The 23901-nt window shown below is 36.1% G+C and overlaps 2 protein-coding genes and 1 long non-coding RNA gene across 3 annotated transcripts; 1 reads left to right on the forward strand and 2 right to left on the reverse strand.

The window, feature by feature from the left end:
* Window positions 1–563: 563 nt before the first annotated feature.
* On the reverse strand, window positions 564–2021 carry LOC129803723 (luciferin sulfotransferase-like). Its single transcript, XM_055850476.1, has 4 exons — window positions 1589–2021; window positions 1254–1510; window positions 991–1191; window positions 564–927 (listed from the first exon to the last, which is right to left on the reverse strand). The coding sequence occupies exons 1-4, from the start codon at window positions 1921–1923 to the stop codon at window positions 704–706; spliced, it is 1017 nt and encodes a 338-aa protein (XP_055706451.1). The 5' UTR covers window positions 1924–2021; the 3' UTR covers window positions 564–703.
* A 5043-nt stretch (window positions 2022–7064) lies between these two features.
* Window positions 7065–16390, forward strand: LOC129803724 (prodigiosin synthesizing transferase PigC-like). Its single transcript, XM_055850477.1, has 6 exons — window positions 7065–8067; window positions 8372–8499; window positions 9023–10233; window positions 13001–13242; window positions 13457–13600; window positions 13665–16390. Exons 1-6 carry the CDS (start codon window positions 7154–7156, stop codon window positions 15046–15048), a joined length of 4023 nt encoding a protein of 1340 aa, XP_055706452.1. The 5' UTR covers window positions 7065–7153; the 3' UTR covers window positions 15049–16390.
* LOC129803726 (uncharacterized) lies at window positions 16002–20291 on the reverse strand. The gene is made up of 2 exons (XR_008751893.1): window positions 17771–20291; window positions 16002–17703 (listed from the first exon to the last, which is right to left on the reverse strand). It is a non-coding gene; the product is annotated as an uncharacterized LOC129803726 (long non-coding RNA).
* Window positions 20292–23901: the final 3610 nt, after the last annotated feature.

A 23901-nucleotide genomic window follows, 5' to 3' on the forward strand; every position in this document is an offset into this window, starting at 1 on the left:
TCCTCGCTGATTGCTTGAAGAACGAAGAGAATCAGGGCAAGAAACGGGATTGCGAGGTGAGTTATGAGGATAATGTTCTCTCTCTCTACAGCTAAAGAGTGAGTGAGCACGCACATATCCATATGAGTTCAGGGGTGAAATGAAAACTTTTCGACACTATCGAATCGATAGTATCGATAAATATATAACTTTTAAATTAAGTGAATGTCGACTTTTTACGCATTGTTGGGGCATTCATTGCGACATTCTTAAAAGAATGAGACTCTTGATAAACATCTATATTAGTTACAGGAAGTGTAGATATCGTTTAAATTTTTCAGAATCGACAGTCGATACTATCGAAAAGATGTTATCATGTCACTCCAGGTATCGTTTTACCCCCTCCACAAATTCTCGTACGGAGCAACATAGACTTCGTTTTCCGAAGCAACTTACTTCAATTTGCATTCGGAAATATCGTTTAAGGGAAGGGGTGTCTGCAGAAAAATAGATCGCAGCGCCATAAAGGATGCAATAAAGAACACTGAGTCTTTACGGCACTATTTAAATCCAAAGACAATGGCTCTGAGCAAACCAAATAAATTTGTTCATTTTAGCTGCAATCATTTTAAATGTTGATCATTTTACTGCTCAAACGGAAATATAATCAAAGCTCATTTTTGTCAAGGAATATCATTTCTTCTTCAAATTCACCTTTTTACACTCATTTGGTTGGTGTGAAAATATCTAGAAGTTCCGGATCAACTTGATATTTTTCAACTCTCTCTTGGATCCAGTTGTCGAACATTTCAATCCTTTCGGCAGACATTTCTTCCCGGAATGATCCAACTTTGCCTTTCCGGATAAAATTGAAATCATTATCTGATTTCATGTTGAACATCTTTTGAAATCCTTTCATTTCATCTTTAAAGTTAACCGATCGATTTTCTAAAAATGAAGAAAAATTATTTAAAAAAGGTATTTCGGAAAATTAAGAATAATCTTCCATACGGGACATGTTTTCGAAGGAAAGATGATTAGCTAGATTGGTAATTTGTTCATCTGTATAGGACTTTCCCAAGAATTCTGCTGTTCTTTTGATAACACTCGGATGATCCTTCTTCATTTCCTCGTAAGTGAAGAAAAGAATGTTGTCCTCATTCCTCATGTTCCAGAAATCAATTATATGAGAGTCGTATGGAGCATATATTACTGGAAATGCAATTAGGAAAATTAGGAGATTAAGAACCGAAGAAAACTAGGACAGTTCTAACCAGCATCGTTTAGAAATATATCCAAGAAATCATCTAAATTTCCGCGATATCCCTGAAGATTCCTGTAATGATGGTAGAATGAGATAGCAGCATCTTTAGCATTCCTTGCCACATAAACGATCTTTGGCTTCACTGTCCAGATATCTTTTGGCAGAAGTGGAGCCGGAAGATGAGTCTTGATTAGACGGGGCGATGGCATTTTTTCCAGCATCGGTAAAGCATCCATTTTGAACTTTTCAGGAACAATTGTACCTAGTCTGCGTGAATGATAAAACCATGAAAGTCATGATAATCTTGATGCATGTTTACTGATATTGGCGATATTGGCAACTCACTCGAGAAATGGAAATCTTTCGTTGAGTCCAATGGAATTGCTCTTTTCATAGTCCAAGTCATTGCAAATCTGCCACACCATTTCCTGCGTCCAGGTTGTTCCACATTTGGGAAAGGTCACAACCCAGACATCATCCGGTCGCACCTGGAAGTTCTCAATCACCTGAACACTGGCCCTGTACTTGGCAGGCATGAAGTACGACCTAAGGCACCATTTCTCTGCGATGGGAGTAGTGGGACGCCGAGTATGGCGAATCCGGATGAAGTCACTGATCCCAACATATTCAGCTTTCTTGGTAAAAGCTCCCGTGGGAATATTTTCACAGATGAGAGGCATCTTTCTAGCTTGAAAAACTCTGGGTGACTGCTCTGAATGGTCACAAATTGTAAGTTGTATTGCTAAGGTCTTATCAGAGCTTATCTCTGGTCCAAAGATATGGAGTTTAAATGGGATGGTAGATATTCTTACTCGACTTGCGCAGGGTTATGTGTTTAATAATACATAATATAATTTTTTTTAAGTATTTCAGGTTTAATTTATTTATAGTTCAATAAATTTTATTTCGGTCTTTATGTCTTCACACACTAATTGTGCTCCTTTTAATGCGTCCATTGCCATCTTAGTGTTCCTATAGACCTCCAAGCTCTCCAGGACAAAGCAATTGAAGAAGCCTATCACCGGTGAAAGGCCAATATCTATTGTTACCAATAAACATAAAAACATAAAAATTAACCGTGTATTTACTAAATTTATTGATCGAACTTAACAGAGAGAGCAGTACTATAATCCCTCGGCCCCCCCCCAAATTTCCACAATTTATCCCCGGGTATCACTTTTCTTGACATATTTCCACGTTTCTGACGATTTATCATAAAAGACATCAAATTGTTTATCCGTTTGTCCATCTCATGCGTCTGTCCGTTCGCCCGTTCGCAGCTCTAGAGGCCAAGCGGTTAGAGATGGAAACATGGGACCTTCACAGGACTACCCCATAAGTCAACGCTGGGACCATTAAAATGCCCCTCATTTTCCTCCCATCTCTTTCTTTATCCTCCAAGTTTTTAGGATTGCCCGTAAACTCGTAGTGCACTTTATTTTTCATTTTTGGATATATTCTAGTCTCGAGGTTATCTACACAATTTGTAAATGTTTGTAAATTTCTACTGGAGACTTACGAAATGCTCGTAAGTCGTATAACCCACAAACAAGTTCGTAAAAGTTTGTACTTTTTCACAAATATTGTTCGTGCGTAACATCATCACTTGACAAGCATTTTTTGTTCTTTTACAAACATTTGTTCGAAGATTTTTGTTTGTCTTTACGAACAAATAACAAATCTTTGCGTACTTTTTTCTGTGTTTACGAACATATCCGAACAAATGTTTGTAAAAGTGCACAAAATTCTCGTCAAATGATCATTTAACGATAAATGTTTGTAAAAGATGTACAAAATTTTACGAATTTGTTTGTGGGTTATACGATTTACGAGCATTTTGTGAGTCCCTAATAAGAATTCACAAAGATTTACCAACAATTTTACGAAATATTTCTTCTGTGTAGGACGGGATCCTTACACGGAAAAAAATCGTAAAATCGCTCGTAAATCGTAAAACAAACTAAAAAGTTTGTAAAAGTTCGTATTTTTCACAAACATGTTTACAACATGATTACTTGACGAGCATTTTTATTGGTTTTCTTAGATTCTTCATAAATAGTCTAAAACACACAGAAAAATGTTAGTAAAATTTTGTCATTTGTTCGTAAGGTTTTGTTAGACAAACAAATATGTACAAACAAATGTTCGTAAAAGAACAAAAATGCTTGTCAAGCGATCATGCTACGAAGAGTGTTTGTGAAAAAATACAAACGTTTACAAATTTTCTAGCGTTTTATACGATATATGATCATTTCGCAAGTGATAATAATATTTAATAATAATGGTGGCACTTAGAGGAACTTAGGCCTTCCCGCAAGGGGAGTTCGTAACATCCATTTATTGTTTTTTCTTATACAGGGATGGGGTTGTCAATCCCATGCCCCGTGGAATCAAGTGCAGTGAAGCTCACTGGATGCAATCCGAATCCGAACACCTTTATTTCCTGAAAAGTTGACGTAAAACGGATTCGAACCCGAGACACTTGTATCATAGAGCGAGTGTTCTACCACTTTACCTATTGAATGCCCAAATGCCCAAGCATTTCGCAAGTCCTCAGTAGGAATTTATAAACAATTTTACGAAACATATTTTCTGTGTTAGAAAAATATCATTGAATCATTCCTAATAATGATTTTTCAAGGTCACAAATTAAAAAGGCTCGAGAAGGCGTATTTCTCATCCGAATGGAGTCTTGTTTTAGATCGTTGGAAAGGTCTTGGAATTTTTGATAAGCCTGAATCGGTTCCAATTGATTTATGAACCAGAAATGAACCGATTATATAATATAACAATAACTACTTTTTATAGGAAAGTCTATTGCATTATTCGTAAGCTATTTTAGAGGATTTTTTAGAGTAATTTATAAAGCGGTTCAAATCGGTTATGAACCAGTACTTTTAAGATTACCACCGAAGTTCCAAGTTCGGGCAATTCGCAAAACATGAGAGGAATTGCCATTCCTTTTAACCCTCTAACGACGAGACAGTTTTCGTGGACAGAAAATCAGCAATAAAAATGAAACCGATAAACAAAATCAGTAAAAGGTCTTACATCTAACCTTAGAAAATTCAAAAGTGTCTGATTCGGTGTATTTTTTCCTTTATGACCGATAGGGACAAAAATAGCCTAAAAATTAAGGTAATTTTTCTGACAATACCAATGAATGATAAATTTCACTCTAATGAAAAATATTATGTTTGAGTATTGTAGTTTTAATCCCCAATAGGGTTTTGTTTTGAAAAAATTGGAAGTATAAAAAATAATTAAAATTAATTTTCATTAAGAATTTAAAAATTCGTCATTTTTGAGCTTAAAAATTTACTATATAACAAATACCTGGAGACTTGCAAAAAATATCCTAGATTCCTTCAACCTTCTACTTCGCAAAAACGTACAAACATAAGGAAAAAATAACTTTACGCAGTCTGGAAAAATTATTTTCTTTATGGGTCACCGGTGTTCCAATCGTCCTTAAAGGGTTAAATAAAAGAAATAATTAGAAGAAAAATATCACACTTTTAATCGTTCAACAAAAGTCTACGAAGGCCCTTTTGTTTGGTCTTTGCGTTTTTCATCAGGTCATTAGCTACTTCTTACCTTGTTTATCTTCTTTTTTCTTCACCAATCCTAATGTTGCTAGTTTATGTAAGATTATTTGGATCAAGGCATTGAAAGCAGTGGCAGAAATCAAACACCTCTGGTCACATTAATCAAAGCTTCGTTTTATTTGCATATATTTACAAAAGGAAACTAATTAATAGGAAGATGATATGTAATTTAATAAATAAGTGTAATTTTGTACAACTGTTCCAGTTAGAAGATGTTTTTTAATCGCTATATTTTAATGTGTGATCGGTACTTAGAATTCCAAAGACCTCTAAGGTTTATATTGAGAGGTTTTACCTGTTACCTGTATCACAGTACCAATAACAAAATTTCATGTGGTGTAGTGTTGTTATCTTCGAGCTGGTAGTATGCTGAGTCATTGAGTCAGTTAATTTGTGGGCAAAGCATGAAGTTGCTAAAAGAGAATGGGCCACTGGGCAGCATGCTATCTTCTCTTGTATATGTGTGATGAGTGGGCAGAGAAGTGCAAAGTGAACATGTGATTATATCGCTCATTTGGTATTACAGGGGCCAGGAAGGGCACAACTTTAGTTGCAAGGTAAAGATTCCACAGCTTCGTTTTTCTACAATTTGTACTTGTTTATATACAGAAGATAACTTCAAAAGCTTGACTTTAGGAGTTTATCGTTAAAAAAATCTCATTGGGAAGCCACGCCCCTTAACCCTTTAACGACGAGACAGTTTTCGCTGACCGAAAATCAGCAATTAAAATGAAACCGATAACACAAAATCAGTAAAAGGTCTTACATCTAACCTTAGAAAATCCAACGAATTATTTGGTGTATTTTTCATCTCTATGGACGATATGGACAAAAATAGCCCAATAATTAAAGTAATTTTTCTGACAATACCATTGAATGATAATTTTCACTCTAATAAAAAATATTATGTTTAACTATTTTAGTTTCTTATTCCAAAAACGGTTTTGCTTAAAAAAATCGAAGTATAAAAAATAATTAAAATTAATTTTCATTATGAGAATTTAAAAATTCTTCATTTTTTAGCTTAAAAATTTACTATATAGCAAATTGCTGGAGACTTGCAAGAACTATCCTAAATTCCTTCAACCTTCTACTGTGCAATTACGTACAAACATAAAGAAAAAATGACTTTAGGCAGTCGGGAAAAATTATTTTCTTTATGGATCGCCGGTGTTCCAATTGTCCCTAAAGGTGTCTACACATTGGGAGCAATTTTCGTCAAAAATTGCGTTTTTGACAGAAATCTGACGTTTCTCCCTACAACGCTGCAGGGAATTTCCTTCAAAAAAGCAATTTTTGGCAAAAATTGCTCCCAATGTGTAGAGGCCATAATTTAAACGAATTTGAGCAATATTGTGGCAAAATTCAATCATCAATTCACATTTAGGCATATCCCAAAGAATGATTATCGAGTAAAAAATAAACCACGTCCTTAATAGGACTTTTAAAGAAAAGAACGGAAAAGTGTAATTTCTTTGAAACCTTTCCAATTTTAAATCTTTTAACCGTCTTATGGAACAAACAGGAGCTCGTGAAAAGACGATATAGCAAAAAGAACAAACAACAAAATATGCATTTAGTCATAATTCATAAATGGGCGTGGCTTATTTTTTGGGGGTTGAGCTGATTAGTTTGAGAAACTCATATACCAATCACTGAGAGAAATCCGAAAAAGTTAAAATAGCATTCTGGAAATGTTAATTTTATCCTGCATTATTGATCCGAAATCGGTTTTAATATTATGTTTTTTTAGGTGTATTAAGGGTTAAAGTTATCCTTTTTCATGTTAATTTTACCCTTAAAAATGTGTAAAATTAACATTAAAAAATGTTGATATATTTTTACACCTAAAAGGTGTTAAAGTTACGAGGAAAAAAGTTAATCGCACCCACTTTTTTTTCTCAGTGATAGAATAACTGACGAAGTTTATGTACAATGCAATAGGAAGATGACCGTCTTCCGGGTGTGTCAGGGATGGTGATCCTTTTAGAGACCCAACAACAATGTTTTTAAAAAGGAAGGAAAAATGTCTCTCTCCGGGTGCATCCCTGACGCACCCAGAAGGAGAACATCTCATAATTGCATTGTGATAAAATCGATAAAATGGATAGATATTAGAGCTGTTCCAATAGAAAAAGCTCAGCTAAAACTTATGTATTATTCCTCTGTAATATCGAATGAGCGATATCGTTGATGGCTCAAGGACGGAGATTCTATACCGATCAATTTTGAAATGTAATAACTGAGATAGTTTGTGAATGAGAGTCGTGAGTGTTGGAAGGCTTTTTTGTGGTGCTCCGAGATGGATTTGTTAACTCTTATGCAACCTCTTGGGATTTTGGCAGCATCTTTCGTGGGATTTATTGTGATCTTCAATCGTCGCTCACGGAGACATCGGAGTGGTCACTACACACTGCCCGAATGGAATTTTTTCCTAAAACAGCGATGGGCTGAGAAAATGGTGCACAGGAAACTGCAAGAGGAAGATCCTAGGGAGACTTTCTTCACAATCCATCCGGATGATCGAGTGCATACACTCGAGAGAGATACCAGTGCAGAGAGTTTGCAATTTTACGGAGTCGATTGGGCGGGAAATGAATTACTGGTGAAGATTATTAGGAAAAAGTCTCGTGCAGCTGATGTGATCGTCAGTCTGAGACTTGAAACTGGTGAGACTTTTACACTTCCGCAGCATCCAGACACTAGAATTTCATCTGCAAATACAGAGGAGGCTTTTGAGGCAGCTGGACTTCAGTTTGAATGCCTTGTTCCCAATTCACGATGGAGGATCGTATTTTCTGGGTATCTCAGACGGGAGATACGCCAAGTATGGTCATCGGTAGTCCAAGAGGATGAGCTTGTATTTGTAAAATTCAATTTCATCTGGGGAGCTGCAGCTGAACCCAACTCCTGGCCATGGAGCTGGAGTCCTAAACTAATGTCCACGGCATTGGCCACAGAGCCCTGGCTCGATGGCAAATGGATAAATATGTTGCCTCTGAGTGAACAGGGCATTGATCAATTCGGCTCTCTGAGTGGCCAGATCATCATCGATGATGCACCAGCGAAGCATCTGCTGTTGCCAGGGATGAGAGAGAAACGCTGGGGGGTTCAGCGGATGTACAATATTCATCGCAGAGTGAACTTCCGGGTATCTTGCTACGATGGATTGGTATTTTCTCTGAATACAACAAGCTTTGTCGAGGGTCTAACTCAGTAAGTAAAACTGGAATTCATTGCTCTGTCGTATACCCAAAAGGTCATATTTCGTCATCATTTAGCGCCATGGAACTTTTTCAGAAATAATTATTTTTTATTTATCTTTATATTTTATATTAGAGATCACCCAGGCGGACCTTTTGTCCAATCAGTGACCTTGAATTCTTTCTTTTTGGGTTTTTCAAGGGCAAATATTAAACAGCTCTAGACGAAATACTCGTCGAAGCTTCCTCGTCCTAGTGGCTTTTTTTTTAAATTTTCTTCCTAAAAATAAGAATATAAGGAATCCTTTAATCCTCAGTGTCCAGTCAGGATTTGTACGAATTCCCTGTGGAGAAGTATACCCAATCGATTGGAGTGATTTCCATCTGTCAACACTGGCTGAGCATCCCAAAAGTTTCCCGAGAGCTTTCACCTTCAGATTTTCCGGTGAGACGGAAATTGGGGAGAACTGGTGCACCACCGAACACTAATTTTATTTCTACTTGGACTATCTCGACCATTTTCTCAATGGACAAGCATCCCTGCCTATAAAATCCTATAGAACTTTTCCTCTAAAGTCTAAATATTTGATTAAAAATCGCAGTGTTCTGTACATCCCGTGTTCGGTAGTGCCCCAGTTTCCCCTATCTACTTCTGCAGCTTTTTTTCTATTAAACATTGGCATTGAATAAATGAGCAGTAAAAAGTTAAAATTGATCAGTAACAAAAAACTTTGAGACAGTGATATTTTCGTCCAAATCTTGGCAAAGGGAAAATAAATTGCTTTACATTTTATATGGAACTATTTTAAATGTTAAATATATAAATTAGGTCCACTTTTGTAAAGATTTAAGGTTTTTACTGATCATAATTAGATATTTTACTGCTCATTTTTAATTTTTTACTGCCCATTTAGAACTTTTTACTGATCGTTTGTTTTTTTGCCTTCAACATTTAAATTTTCATTCAGGTGGCGGAAGAACTTTCACCGCTGTCCTGCACTTCCATGCTGGGAAAATTCTCCCATTGCAGGGTGGACGTCCACTTGAGTGGTTCTCACATCAAGTACCTTTTGAGACCACTGTGAATGGGATTCCTGGTCGAGGGAGTATTGATATGCTCTACCCAGAATCCTCTGTGGATACAGATTTGCCTCATCCCATCGAGGATAGTCGCATGAGAAGACTACGATATAAAGACATAAAGCCAGGGAGGAAACTGGTAGTGAAACTGCGAGATACAGATGCTCAAAGTGTGGCTGTAGCTGGTGGAAAAGGTGCAAGTTTAGCACTCCTCACGTGTGCTGTGGAAAATGGAAACTTCACAGTTCCAGGAGGATTTGTCGTGGCATCGTCGGCATATCGATTTCAAATGAACCAAGATGAAGAATTCAGGCAGTTGCTGAAAAATGTGGAGGGTATTTGTGCAGGAGAATTGCAGGGAAATCTCAGAGAATCCTGCGAACTAGTCACCCAAAAAATTCTCAGCATGAACCTTAAGGATGAAATCCGTGTGGCTGTGGATGAAGCCCTAGCTGAAAATGGAAGTGACTCTGAGGACAATTCTGGGGACTTTGAGGTTGTCCGGGAAATGAGGTACGCGGTCAGAAGCAGTGGAATCAGTGAGGATGGCAGTGATGCTTCAGCAGCTGGTCAGAATGAGACATTTTTGGGTTTATCCACTGCTGAAGAGATCCATAGAGCAATTGTCAAGTGCTGGGCATCCCTGTACACTTTCCAGAGTGTTCAGTACCGTCGACAGAACACTCAACCAATCTCCACGGAGATGGGAGTTGTTGTGCAGCAGATGGTGTCTGCTGATGTTGCAGGAGTTCTGTTTACACGACATCCATCCACTGGAAATCCCAGTCATGTCCTTATCACAGCAAATTACGGATTGGGAGAGTCTGTGGTGTCTGGGGAAGTGGATCCGGATGTCTTTGTGGTGAAGAGGAACTTCCATGACACAGAATTCAAACTTCAGGAGACAAAAATTGGAAAGAAGGAGTATAAGATAAAGATGGCATCGAATGGGAAGGAAGTAGAGAAAATTCCTCTCGATGAAGATGTCCGGGACACGACTTGTCTCAGTGAGAAACTAATCCTGAAGCTCACAGATATTGGAGTTCGCCTGGAGAAATTATATGGAAATCCCAGGGATATCGAATGGGCAACTTATGATGTAGGATTTGTGGTCAATCTATCCCAAGGGGTTACTCAAGATCGAAAATTTGTGTCCATATTCCGTTTATTCCATGGAATTCCAATGTGATTCTAATCTAGTGATTCCAAATGTGTGATTCTCTTAATAATTTAATTCGGTATTCTGTGATTCTCAATTATTCCATTCTGTGATTCTGTTTATCCCCCATATCTTCGAATTTATCGAATTTCAGATGTTGCTAAATATGATCAAGATAATTTTTGAACAATAGCAACAGCTACAATGTCGCTATGAAACAGGTTAGAGGAAATACCTAGCTAGAAAGCTTTTCACGGCCTCAAAATAATCAAAATAGGATTAGAATTCAAAATGGAAAGAGTTTTTGAAACTCTAAAACACCAGCATTATCAGTCCATTATTGATCAAAATTTCCCGCCATTTTCTTCAAGGAAAAGCCTTAATTAAATTTTTGATTTTAAGCATGTAAAAAATTTTTTTTTTTTCATAATTTCCACGCAATTTTTTTTGTGGAGTGTTTTCGTCTTTGAAAATAAGTTGATATCATCAAAAAAATGACTTGAAAATTAATTTATTGTTAACTATTAACAGAAAGCTTGTCGAAATCTTCTTAAGAATTTAAAAAAAAGGGAAGGTAAGGTGCTCTTAATCCCTTTTCCTTAAAACATAAATGGTAATATTTATTTTTGGAATTCAATTAAATCTGATTATATGCTATTTGAACCACTTAAAATCATCAAAATAGGATGGATTCTTATTTTCAAGCATATATAAAGTTTAAAAACTTTTTTGGTCTCTAAGAATATCGTTTGGGATCCTCAAACTTAAAATTCAATGTCCTGGAACGGAAGGCTACTCAGATATATGAAAATGCTTTTGTACCTTTTGTCAAAATCCGCCAAAATCGCTTTAAATCGGCAGTGATTTCCTCGAAAAACAGATCGTACGTTTCCAGATTGTTTTCCTTTTATTGATTCTTAATTAAGCTCAAAGTCTAATAATTAAGTTTTTTTACAAGTCTTTTAGAAAACCTCTGTTCTTTGCGTTCGAAAAAAAAACGATTTCTTTTGGGGATTGTTCATCAATTTGGCTCCTGTCTTTCTAAAATCCTAGCTGCATCCTTGTCTCTTAATAGAGCCTCTTATTAATCGAAAATAATGGACACCTCAATCTGTGTAAAATATTGAAGAACGATTTTGTTCTTGGTATCCCGGGGGCCCGCCTTAACCGCATTTGCTGACTGGGTATTTTAGTTTGTATCCGCTACGGGAGAAATCGTATTTATTTTTGAATGAGACGTATTATATGATTGTTTTGTATAGTTGAAAATGTCCAATCTTCTTTGGAAAATAAGAAAAAATCCATAGAAATCTGTAATGTGGTATGGCTTATCTATCGCTGAATTAAGAATGATTCTGTGATTCCATTTGATTCCAGTGATTCTTGAAGGAATTGTATTTCAGATCCTATTAGAATCTTACGAGTGATTCCATGGATTCCATAGATTCGAACGAAAAAAGAGATGGCAAAGCGTCCCAGCTTTGCGGAATGCTCAAACTCACGAGACAGAGCTCACTGTGAATTAGCTTTTTGCATAATCTTTTGGAATCACTGATCTACTAGAGATTAAATTGATTCATAAATCAATCACAAAAGCATTTGAAAATCAAAAAATCGGTACTTAACCGATTCATTACCGATGAAAACCGATGCAGCCGGATTCTAATTTGCAATACTTTTCTAAAAAATCAAATTTTAAGCAAAAAGAAAAATAAGCCTTCCAAAGTAGATGACCTTTGGCCTTCAATAATTCAAAATGGCGAATGTTCCGGTCATAAGTATGTTTGGGCGAAATGTTAAACTGGACTAGCTCTAAAACATATCCGAAAATCATTGAAAAAGTTTGGGCCAATTTTGAGAAAAATCGAAAAACATTTTTCTTAGGGAATATTACTAAAAAGGGTATGTAAAATTATTCTAAAATCGGTTATTAACCGGTTCATTACCGATGAAGACCGATGCAGACGGGTTCGAAATTACAATATCTTTTCAAAAAACCCAAATTTAACCAAATCGGTTATATAATCGGTTAACGAATGGGCCCTCCAAAGTAGTTGACCTTTGACCTTCAATCATTCAAAATGGCGAATTTTCCGGTCATAAGTATGTTTGGGCGAAATGTTCAACTGGACTAGTTCTAAAACATATCCGAAAATCATTGAAAAAGTTTGGGCCAATTTTTTGCAAAATTGGAAAAACTTTGTTTTTCGGGAATGTTGGGATATGGGATGTAAAATTATTCAAAAATCGGTACTTAACCGGTTCATTACCGATTATGACCGAGGCAGTCGGGTTCAAAATTTCTATATCTTTCCAAAAAATCCAAATTTAACCAAATCGGTTGAAAAACGGATCCTCCAAAGTGATTGAACTTTGACCTTCAATAATTCAAAATGGCGAATTTTCCGGTCATAGATATGTTTGGACGAAATGTTCGCCAGGACTAGCTCTTTGACATATCCAAAAATCATTGAAAAAGTTTGGGCCAATTTTTTGCGAAATTGGAAAAACCTCTTTTTTTACCTATTTTTGAGGGATAGGGAACGTATGAAAGGGGAGGGGGGAAAAATAAAGAGGTTGGGCACGAGATAATGTCATAACTGCTCTCTCTTTGAGTTCGAGCAGTAAAATGTGTCGGTATTCCAAGTTTGAGTAACCCCTTGATCTCCCCTTAAGCAAATTCTGAGAAATTCTTTTATGTTTTTAGGGGAGGATTTATCTCCTCCAGTCGCGTCCGATAACTTCCCTCGATTCCTTCACGGACTGGGAATTAGCTCATGAGTTTGACTATCCCATGATGAGTCCTGAAGATGCTAGATCTACCGCAAATGTCCAGGAAGTATTTTCCGGATGCACTTCACCTCTAACTCTCTTTGTTGTGGCCAAAATGATAGATGAAGCGACTTATGAAGAGGCTACAGGGTATCCAGCTTCTAAAATCCTCTTCAAGTGAGTAATCTTGTTAATATTTAATGCAAACCCCTAAAAAATTGCCCCATTTTTCTGCCAACCTGAAAACAGGGACTCTCAGCAACAAGTGGTTGAGAGGTTTTATCCCTCTAATCCGACATACTTTGAATAATTATCACCTCTGATTTTAAATGGGGATTACTTTGTGTTTATAGCTCTTGTAATTTGAGATGATATTCTTGCTATTTTCCAGTATATTCTGGATAACAATGTACCAGATGGGCTTTGAGATGTACAATCTTTTCCTGCGACAACCAGAGGAGAATATCACTGCGATGCACAAAATATTCGGGATGGCTGTCCTCGGGAAAGATTTTGTAACTGAAGAAGTACTCAGGTGAGCCTATAATGGTTCCCAGGATGAATACCCATCGTTACCATTTGATTTTTCCCTTTTATAGAATAGCAATTCATCGAAGAGGCTTAACTGGCTACTGGGAAAGGACAAAAATGATGACCAAAATCATGACACAGCTACTAAGCAACAGCCGAAGATCAGCTCGAGGATTGGCATTAGCCAAATCATTCCGAAATGAGTATTCTCCGGAAAGCCTCGAGAGATTTACCAATTCAGCTGAACTCTTGGAGGACATCAATAACAATATAAGCCACCTACGCGAGATTTCCAGGATCCATGGAATAGTTTCTCAAGTATCAGTGTTCTCCCAACTCCTTAACATGATGGTGATGATGGAAGGAGCTGAAGACTTAACAGATGATCACCTCAATGACATAGCTCTCCTGCTCAAATGCAGTAAAGAAGTGGAATCAGCAGAGATTCCTAAGGATCTAGCCGAAATTGGGAAGAAAATACTCGCTTCCGGACATTCTGAGGAGTTTAGCAAAATCCCTCCTGCAAATGGAGTCACCTGGCTGGGGGAAAACTGTCGAGAAGCCCATAAACTTTTTACAGAATTCATTGCTAAAAATCATCACCGAGCACTCAAGGAATTCGATTTGTCTACGGAAACCTGGGGAATGTGTCCAGATTTCGTGATTGAAATGATCCAGGCCAATGTGAAGTTTGGCAAAACCCTAACAGAGGCTGTAGCAGCAAGTTCCCATGACATAGTCGATCAACTGCGAACGCCAAAGAAGAAAGTGACCAAATTCATCCTGAGACGCTTAGTAAGCCTGCTCAATAGATCTGTGCAGCGTCGGGAGTTATCCAAAAGTAACTTAATAGCCATTGTCAATGAGTTTAGGATGGCTTTTCGACACCTGGGGCGTCTTATGGTAAGCGAAGGACGCTTGTCTGATCCTCAGCTGATATTCTACCTCATTCCATATGAAATTGAGCGTCTGGTGAGAAAGAGAGATGCCAGACTTGTGCACAAAGCTTCCCGCCGGAAGCGCCTGCTGGCACAGTGGGAGAATATTCAGTTCCCGGAACTTGCCACCGGATTCCCTCAACCTATCAATCATCAGTTAATTATGCCCGCAGACGGCGGGGAGTGCATAGTTCAGGGCACAACAGTCTACCCAGGAATCATTACAGCCAGAGCCTGCGTTCTGAAAAGCTTTGCGGAAGTGGATCAGATTCAACCTGGGGACATTCTGATTACATACAGCACGGACATTGGTTGGAGTCCCTACTTCCCGATGTTGGGAGCTGTGGTGACTGAATTAGGTGGACTAATTTCCCATGGTGCTGTTGTAGCCAGAGAATACGGATTGCCCTGCATTGTGGCAGCTCAGGGAGCTACTGACTACTTCAAGACAGGAGATAAAGTGACTCTAGACGCCTGTAAGGGAGTTATATTCCGCACTGAATCACACTCTTGAAGCCAAGACTTCCATTTGAAACAGAAATGACCACGAAAGCTGAGATTATGATGCTATTCCAATGAGAAATGAAAAGGAGAAAATTCTCTCCTGGGACATTTTTTTTAGCACATGACTATTCTCAAGTGTTTCTTCATTATCGACTTTTCTTTGTGTTCATTCCTGTCTCTACTGTTTTTCTTAGTATTCGCCGTGTTCTAAAACCACCAAAGAGTCGTGACGGAGACCAGCATATTGAAAGTCGATTATGTAGAAGCACTTTAGAACAGTCATGTACTAAAAATTATGATGCTATTCCAATGGGAAATGAAAATGATAAAATTCTCTCCTGGACAATTTTTTTTAGTACATGACTATTCTCAAGTGTTTCTTCATTATCGACTTTTCTCTGTGTTCATTCCTGTCTCTACTGTTTTTCTCAGTACTCACCGTGTTCTAAAACCAGCAAAGAGTCGTGACGGAAACCAACAAATTGAAATTCGATTATGTAGAAGCACTTTAGAACAGTCATGTACTAAAAAATTATGACGCTATTCCAATGAGAAATGAAAAGGGAAAAACTCTCTCCTTGACATTTTTTTTAGTACATGACTATTCTAAAGTGTTTCTTCATTATCGACTTTTCTTTGTGTTGATTTCTGTCTCTACCGTTTTTCTTAGTATTCGCCGTGTTCTAAAACTACCAAAGAGTCGTGACGGAAACCAACGTATTGAAAGTCGTTTATGTAGAAGCACTTTAGAACAGTCATGTACTAAAAAAAAATTATCAGGATAAATATTTCCCCTCTCATTTTTCATTTTTATTGGAAAAGCACCATCAATAAATCTAAAGGATATTTTATATTTTGCTGTGTTAAAGTGCTAAAATTATGCATAATTTTTAGATAAAGAAATTTTATATTAAAAAAAAGAAAACAATTGAAGAACGTGTGAAAATTAAATTGAAAAACAAATTTCACATGATCATATTTTATTCTTACAGGGAGATAGTATTACATTTACGAATAAGCTCCGCCTCGTCCCCTTTTGAACAATATTAGATCACGCCCCTATTAGAACCGACAACTAACCTAGCTCAAAACCCTCAAAACAATCGGGTAATCATTAGTGAATACTTTAGCTTTTACAAATAAACTATCTTTGCAATAGGTGCTGCTTATTCAAGGGATTAAAATTTACATTCATCCCAACATATTTTTCCTAAGAAAATTTCACATAAAAATAGGTTGAATTGAATGACAAGTATTTACTGTTTGTATTTTATTTTACATTGTTAACATTGTATACTTGAAGCCATGTTGTACTTACAATATTTGTGTATTAAAGATTAAACATTTTACTTGAGAAAGTCTTTTACATTCCCCAAGAAACTCTCAGAGTTCTTTCAAAATTTAAAATTCATAGTTGTTTATATTGAACAATATATGGGAGATTATGGAAAGATATAGGAATAGGATTTGTATAGTTCAAACATTGTAGCTCCCGGAGGACAGTCTACCTTTCAGGAGAGGTTCTTGAAAAGCTGAAAAATCTCTCAAAGCAGGTGAATAAACTCTCAGTGAATTTAACTCTGATTCTTTCACTCTCACAGCTATTGTAATGCTGTGCTTTGATTGACTGTTGTGCATCAATCACATTTCTTCAGACTTAAAGTCTTCCTTATGGCTTCGGCACACCTTTTAGATCAGGAAAATTTCATTAAATCATAATTCACATACCTTTCTTAAAAGTTTTGCATATGTCTATCCTACTCTTTCACACTCTTCTTCTTCTTTTGAACATCACACCAAATTAAATTTAGTTCAGTCCAATTTGGAGTTAGAAAGAGTGGGACAGACTTATGGAAACCTTTCGAGAAAGAAAAGGATGCGAATTTCGATTTCGTGCAATTTGATCGATCTAATAGGTGTGCCGGAGCCATTAGAATCCTATTTGATACACTGAAATTACTGAAATATTGCTAGGTTTAACCAAATAGTTTGCTAACAGGTGACTGATAAGAGATAACAGCCCAACGGTAGTTAAATATATGGCCACGAGGACCACGACCACACACACCAAGGCCATTAGTTGAGAAACTAAAGGCGTTATCACACTTGCACATTAAAATTTTAATGTGATTTACATTAATTGTCGCTTGTGAGCATCCAGATATGTTATTTGTGTCTTTGAGTCACTCAATATTTGGGGTTTTTCTATTTATTGATAAAGAAGTGGACTTGGCTTGCAAAAATAAGTTTATATTTACATAAAGCATAAATATTTTTCACATTAAAAAATTAAAGAGAAAATCGCATTAATTTTTCGCATTAATGCTATAAATCAATTTATATCAAATTTTGCGGGTCAAGTCTACCTTTTTATCAACAAATAGATCAAATTTTGAATATAAAATGATTCGAACACACAAATTATACATTTGGACTCTCACCAGCGACAACTAATGTGAATCATATTAAAATGTTAATGTGCAAGTGTGATAACACAGTAAGAATCCTGTCAATTCAGGACCTATATGTCTACGTACAAAGTCACAGAGATGTTTCTTAATCGGATTGGCCAGCACCGTTCTTTCCGTGGCGCGGATACAATGGGAAGAAGGAGACAGCTCTGCGTGGTGCCCAGATCGACAACTTGGCATTGATGTTTCCGACGCTATCCATGGAGAAGGTCAGATGAAGAATTAAAAATTACACCTAAGTAGCAAACATGATCAACATACAAAATAGATTATCCATAGGTAGTCCATAGGTCTTTTACTCTGAAAATAATGTTTTGTCAAATTAACAAGACAAGTTTGTAAAAAGGATGTTCTTCTATACAGAATATGGAAAAGTTTTGTCAAGTCGGCGGCCAACTGGATCTTGTTAAAAGTTTGTCAAAAGGGTGTTTTTCCATATAAAATGCAAGAAAGTGTTTTGTCAAATTGGTAAATAACATCCTTTTGACAAAATTTCAACAAAATCCATTTATTCGTTTAACAAGACACATTTTTTTCAGAGTAGATATCAAAATGGCTTGAGAGTTGGGATTAAAAAGTTAGCCCATTAAGCGTAGCCCTATTCTCAACACTTATTAGTAGATTGTAATTTATGGCCTCTACACATTGGGAGCAATTTTTGTTAAAAATTGCTTTTTTGAAGGAAATTCCCTGCAGCGTTGTAGGGGGAAACGTCAAATTTCTGTCAAAAACGCAATTTTTGACGAAAATTACTCAAAAATGTGTAGACACCTTTAGGCAAATGAAGGTAAATTCAATGTTATTTATTATAAGGCGAAAAATTTAAGCTCTACAGAATTCTTTAAAATATGCAATATTTATCAGCAAATGTCAATTTTGAAATTATTTCTAGTTTAAAGTGATATTCAACCCGCATGGACATATAAGAATTATGTGAAAAATATAATGCATGAAGAATTCTATCTCGTGAGTTCGAACACTACGCAAAGTGGGAACGCTTTGCCATTTTTTCATTACTTATAATGGTGCTATTCCAATGAAAAATGAACATATTTTTTAACACTTTACTGTTCTCAAATACTTCAACATTATCGACTTTTCTTCGTACAGGTCCTGCCACGATTGTTGCTCTCAGTACTCGCTATGTTTTAAAATCTCAAAACAGTAGTAATACGAACCAACACAAATACAAGTCGATAATGCAGAAGCATTTGAGAACAGTCATGTGCTAAAAAACATGTTCTTTTTTTAAATAGCAGAATTATTCCACTTTTAACTCTATTTATTTAAACTTTGCTGTAAAATTAAAAATAATAGTAGAAAGTAGAGCAGAGGTGTGCAAAAACCGAATTATAGTAGAGTCTCGCTATAGTCCATATTTGGTTTCAAATTTGACACTTGGGTCGCACTATAGTCCATGTCATTTTTTAAATTATCAACGATTTTTAGTATTGAAATTGCTCGACGGCTTCCACTTTCTCTGCTCTCTTCATTGTGGATCACAATTATCACAACTACTCAATTAAGTTTGCCAAAAATATTAAAATAATTATGCATGTCGCATACTAAAAGACATAACCTAACTTAAAATCAGTGTTTTGAAATTAACGGTCGATAAATGGTGGACTATAGAGCGATGGCCTATAGCGAGACTCTACTGTAACGTCAAAATAAGTTTGTTATTAGTAGCGTTTTGACCATTGACGTACATGTTTCATTTGACGTTAATTCGGTTTCAACGGTTCTTGCACGCCTCTGAAGTAGAGTAATAGTAGAATTTTACGACAATGCATTAAATATGAATTGCTTATTGCAAACAAACCAAAATTGCAATGAAAAAATCACAAGTCCCCGTAGCACAAAAAAGCTTATCTATATGGCTTTTAGTATGAATCCCCATAGATTTTCTCTCTCTGATGTGTATGTGAATATTTTTAAATAATTCCCACATCATTTCTTCCACACACGAGGAATTTTTCCCTGGGTTTCCATGCAAATTAAATGTATGCCATTGTCAGTCACTTACTTTTTATCATTTTTCTTTCGTAGAATTTTCCGCTTAATTCGAAAAAGGGATATTTGAGAAATGAACCAACAGTATGACTTGATAAGGATGCTGCTCAGTATTGTAGAGACTGCACAGGAAGTTTCTGAAGAAGTTGAGAAAATTTGTCCAGAAGAATCCTTTTCTTCTAGCTACAGTAGGATTCCTTTGTGAGCCCTTTTAGCTAAGAAGTCCATTGTTGGTGTTTTCGTTCAGTTTTTTGATAAGTCTGAGCAATTGAAAGTTTTGCCTGTGGCTGAAAGTCTCAAGGAGACTTCTCTGGAAATATCTATCTTTCGCACCCCGGCTCTCTCTCCTCCAGGAAATGAAAAACTTCCCAATGCTCAAAGTGTGATTAAACACTTGAAGAATTGGGAAGATTCGTGCCTTTCTGAGTAAGATTTATTTGGCAATCATTAATCAATCTCAATTGTTAATAAAATCACCCCAAGATCTCGACAATGTCAAGAACATACTCTCAAGGCGAGAAATTGAGTATCTTGGGGTAGAACATCCCAGTCCTTTCCCACCAGGAATTTATTCAACTTCCAGCATTCCAATCAATAAATATTAAATGTATCACAGAGATGATGGGAATTGATATTGACAGACCAGACAGAATATATATTTTTATATACGATTCTGTCAACCCTCTACAATCTCTTTATGCAATTTTCCCAGCACTTTCCGGGTCTTTGTAGAATGGTGAAAAAAAGGGAATATATATATCTCTACACAATTTCCTGTCCCAATGCTAAAAAAAAACACAGAATAAAAATTTACACACTCGTAATCATTTTATCCTCATGGTTATCGTGAAAACATTGGCGAAATAGGAATTTTCACGTTACAGTAGAGCCTCGCTATAGGCCATATTTGGTTCCAGATTTAACACGTGGATAGTCCGTCATTTTTTAAAATTATCAACGACTTTTAGTATTGAAATTGCTCGACGGCTTCCACTTTCTTTGCGATTGTGGTACTTGTCCTCGCTTTCTTTATTATGTATCACAATTATCACAACTACTCAATTAAGTTTGCCAAAAATATTAAAATAATTATTACAATATTGCATGTCGCATACTAAAAAACATAACGTAACTTAAAATCAGTGTTTTGAAATCAACGGTCGATAAATTGTGGACTATAGAGCCATGGCCTATAGCGGGGTTCTACTGTATTTTGAACATGGGATGCAAACACAAGAGAGATACTCACACGAATTGGTACGTTGACCACTTCAACCTTGCTAAAAAAAAATATCAGTGAATTTTCAATCTCCCAATAAATCATTAAACTATAAACCGTTTATGAAACCTGAACCAAAATTTTATAAATTTAGTCGGTGTTTTATTTATGTCGACCCTACTACTTATGCATACTACTAAGGGAAGGCTTCCAGACTTCCCACACATTCTGGCTTCGAAGACTTGATATTTTTCCCATATTCCTTTAATGAATCTGACCTATCTATGGGAATTTAATTTGATGGCTAGTCTTAGGGTAAATGTCCTAATTCAAAACCATTTCCAGACGCTTTAACTTTGACAGAGGATTCAACACATAAGTTCATATTTTTTCTGAACAGAATTACATAAATTTGCTCCTTGATTCTTCTAGAATGTTACTGTTTAGTGAAAATTCTTTAGATATAATTTGAAAACTTCTTAAATACAAGAAAAATACGCGAGTGCAAAATGCTTTTATTGGAAACAAATTAATCCAAATGGAGACAAGGGAAAGTTTCTAATTGGAGACAAACAGTGTAAGTGAAAACGCAACGAAAGGCTTCCAAAACCTTGTTGAGTTGCTCTTGAGTGCAAGATTTGTTCTTATTCCTGGTCTTTTCTCCTTTCCCATCTAAAACAATAAGAAAATCTCTCCAAAAAATCATTTCCAGGGTTTCCTATTGAAGCATTTGCAGACACTTCAGAAAAACCCTTTTTGTTCACAAAATAGGTAATTATTTCATTTGAAAACTTCACGTACCGTTAACAATAAAGATTAGCACTTAATTTAACTAAAATAAGCCACAAATATATGACATAAATGTTGAACGAAACGAACAAACAACAGTCACCTCATTGTGTTTCTCATTGGAAAACACGGTCGATCGATGAAAAATTCGATGGTGAAAAGGTACACTTTTAATTTTTCTGAGAAATTAACAAATTAAAATTTGTGGATATGAATGGATTTTCGTTTTATTTGGAGCAAAATTAACTAAATAATGAAACTGAGGTATGGAAACTATATAAATATAGTAATTAAGTACTGTATTTTTCATGAAAACAATGACGTTTCCATTTGGAATAGCGAAAAATTTCCATTTGGAGCAGGTTTTGAATTAGCTTAATTTACCCTAAGTCACACATTTCCTGAAGCGATCAAAGTCAGAGTATGTGCGAAACCTGAAAGCCTTGCCCTATAACGTTCGCCTCCCAGAAATCTTACTTGCTTATTATAAAATGTTTTTAAAAATACGTCAAATCATTATAACATATTTTCAGACAATATAAAAAAATAAATGTCCTAATTTTGTAGGACTACACGTTAAATTTCCCATGCCGTAAGCATTTTAAATGAGTTATGAGCTTGTAAAAGAGCTGCTGCATACATTTAACAAAAAACTGTGTTGAAGCAAACTTTTTGTCGCTTTCTAACTATAAAGAGGGCATCTAAACGGGTGGATTTTGATTCGAAATCTGTATTTCAAAATAAAAGGCATCTTCTAAATAGATTATCATCACAATAGCTGATCTTGTAATGATCTTGTAAAAAGAATCCAATGAAGTTCAATGGAGTTCGATACGTTTCGGAATAAAATATGGAGTCTGCTAGACTTTTTATTTTAGTCAAGACACAATTGGGAGTATTAAATATAACTCCCAAGAAGGGAACCCACCAGCCGGGCTCTATAAATATTCGATATCATGTGGAAAATCTCTAGGGGAATGTAGGCATGGTTCGCACAGAGTGAGCCTTCAAACGATGTGAATTTTCTCTTTGTATGCACAGAGCTGACTTACCATTTCTCATCTCGATTCATGAGCTTAATAATTATGGCTAAGAAATGACGAACTAGCTCTTTGGAAACAAAGAGAAAATTTGCGTTGTTTGAAGGTTTACTCTGTGCGAACCATGCCAACATTCCCCTACAACAACAAATCTTTGGCAATAGAATAAGTTCTCGTGTACTGGTCCAACTCAACGATTGTGCTTCACTTTTGTCGAGTGCTTCACTTTTGTCGTCCATTTGCCCAGAACGGAATCGTTTGCATCACCGATTTGATAGTGCATCAGTTACTGTATTCGGTCCATAAACAGGACAATTTCTTATGACCGCCTCCCAAGAAGCAATTTTTTCTTAATATAGTCTTGTAGGATTCCTTAAGTAAGAAAATATAGAACCAAAAATCTTTTTATTTGCTTATACAGTAGACTCTCGCTCAATCGGCTCTTTCTCAATCGGGCGACAAATTTTGTTGACAATTTTCATGTTTAATTATGAAGGTAATTCGCTCAAATTAGCTGTAGTTCTTCCTATTTTATCGTGATTCTTTATAATTGAGCGCTTTTTGTGGAATTTACAAAGGCTTTGACGCTCAATTCTATCGCTAAACCGGATGATATTTTGCCCCATATTCCCGATTGAGAGAGAGTCTACTGTAATGCTCTTGGTTTCATCACTGAGATTACTAAAAGTACAGTGGCGCACTCTTAAGGATCTTAAGAGCTGCTGTAGGAATTTCAAAAGAAAATTCTCACTTTAAGTCTTTTAAAAGTGCACTAAAAGACTTGTTTAATACTTGGTTCTATAAGGCAGCTATTTTGCTTCTTGGGCTGCTTGTTCTTGTAGCACACAGAGAAAAATTTTGAAGTAGAGAGATTCAATAACAATGACATCAAAATCAATACCATAAATTCAATGCCATAAGTATGCCAAAATCTCTTAAATATATATCAATTTTGGCATTAACTTCGAATTCTGTTCCAAAACTAATGAAATTGTGTCATTCATTTTAGTACATTTTGGCATTGATTTTGAAAACGCAGAATTTTAGTAACAAATGGCATTGATTCTAAAGGAATGGTGTCAATTTAAGAGCATCGTGGCATCAATTTAAGAGCATTGTTGCATCAACTTTAGAGCATTGTGGCATCAACTTTAGAGCAATGTGGCATCAATTTAAAAGAATCGCGATATCAATTTAAGAGCAATTTGGCATCAACTTTAGAGCATTCTGGCAACAATTTAAGTGCATTGTGGTATCAATTTAAGAGCATTGTGGCATCAACTTTAGAGCATCGTGGTATCAATTTAAGAGCATCTTGGTATAAATTCAAA

Source organism: Phlebotomus papatasi, chromosome 2, assembly GCF_024763615.1.
Source record: "Phlebotomus papatasi isolate M1 chromosome 2, Ppap_2.1, whole genome shotgun sequence".
Lineage (NCBI taxonomy): Eukaryota > Metazoa > Arthropoda > Insecta > Diptera > Psychodidae > Phlebotomus > Phlebotomus papatasi.

Bases quoted from the DNA above. Each gene is read 5' to 3' on its own strand.
- LOC129803724 (XM_055850477.1), top strand. From the start codon at position 7,154: ATGGATTTGTTAACTCTTATGCAACCTCTTGGGATTTTGGCAGCATCT. The intron at 8,068-8,371 runs GTAAGTAAAACT...TTTAATCCTCAG, and splicing joins TTTGTCGAGGGTCTAACTCA to TGTCCAGTCAGGATTTGTAC. The intron at 13,243-13,456 runs GTGAGTAATCTT...GCTATTTTCCAG, and splicing joins GCTTCTAAAATCCTCTTCAA to TATATTCTGGATAACAATGT.
- LOC129803723 (XM_055850476.1), bottom strand. From the start codon at position 1,923: ATGCCTCTCATCTGTGAAAATATTCCCACGGGAGCTTTTACCAAGAAA. The intron at 1,192-1,253 runs GTTAGAACTGTC...TTGCATTTCCAG, and splicing joins TATATTTCTAAACGATGCTG to TAATATATGCTCCATACGAC. The intron at 928-990 runs GTATGGAAGATT...CTTCATTTTTAG, and splicing joins TTCCTTCGAAAACATGTCCC to AAAATCGATCGGTTAACTTT.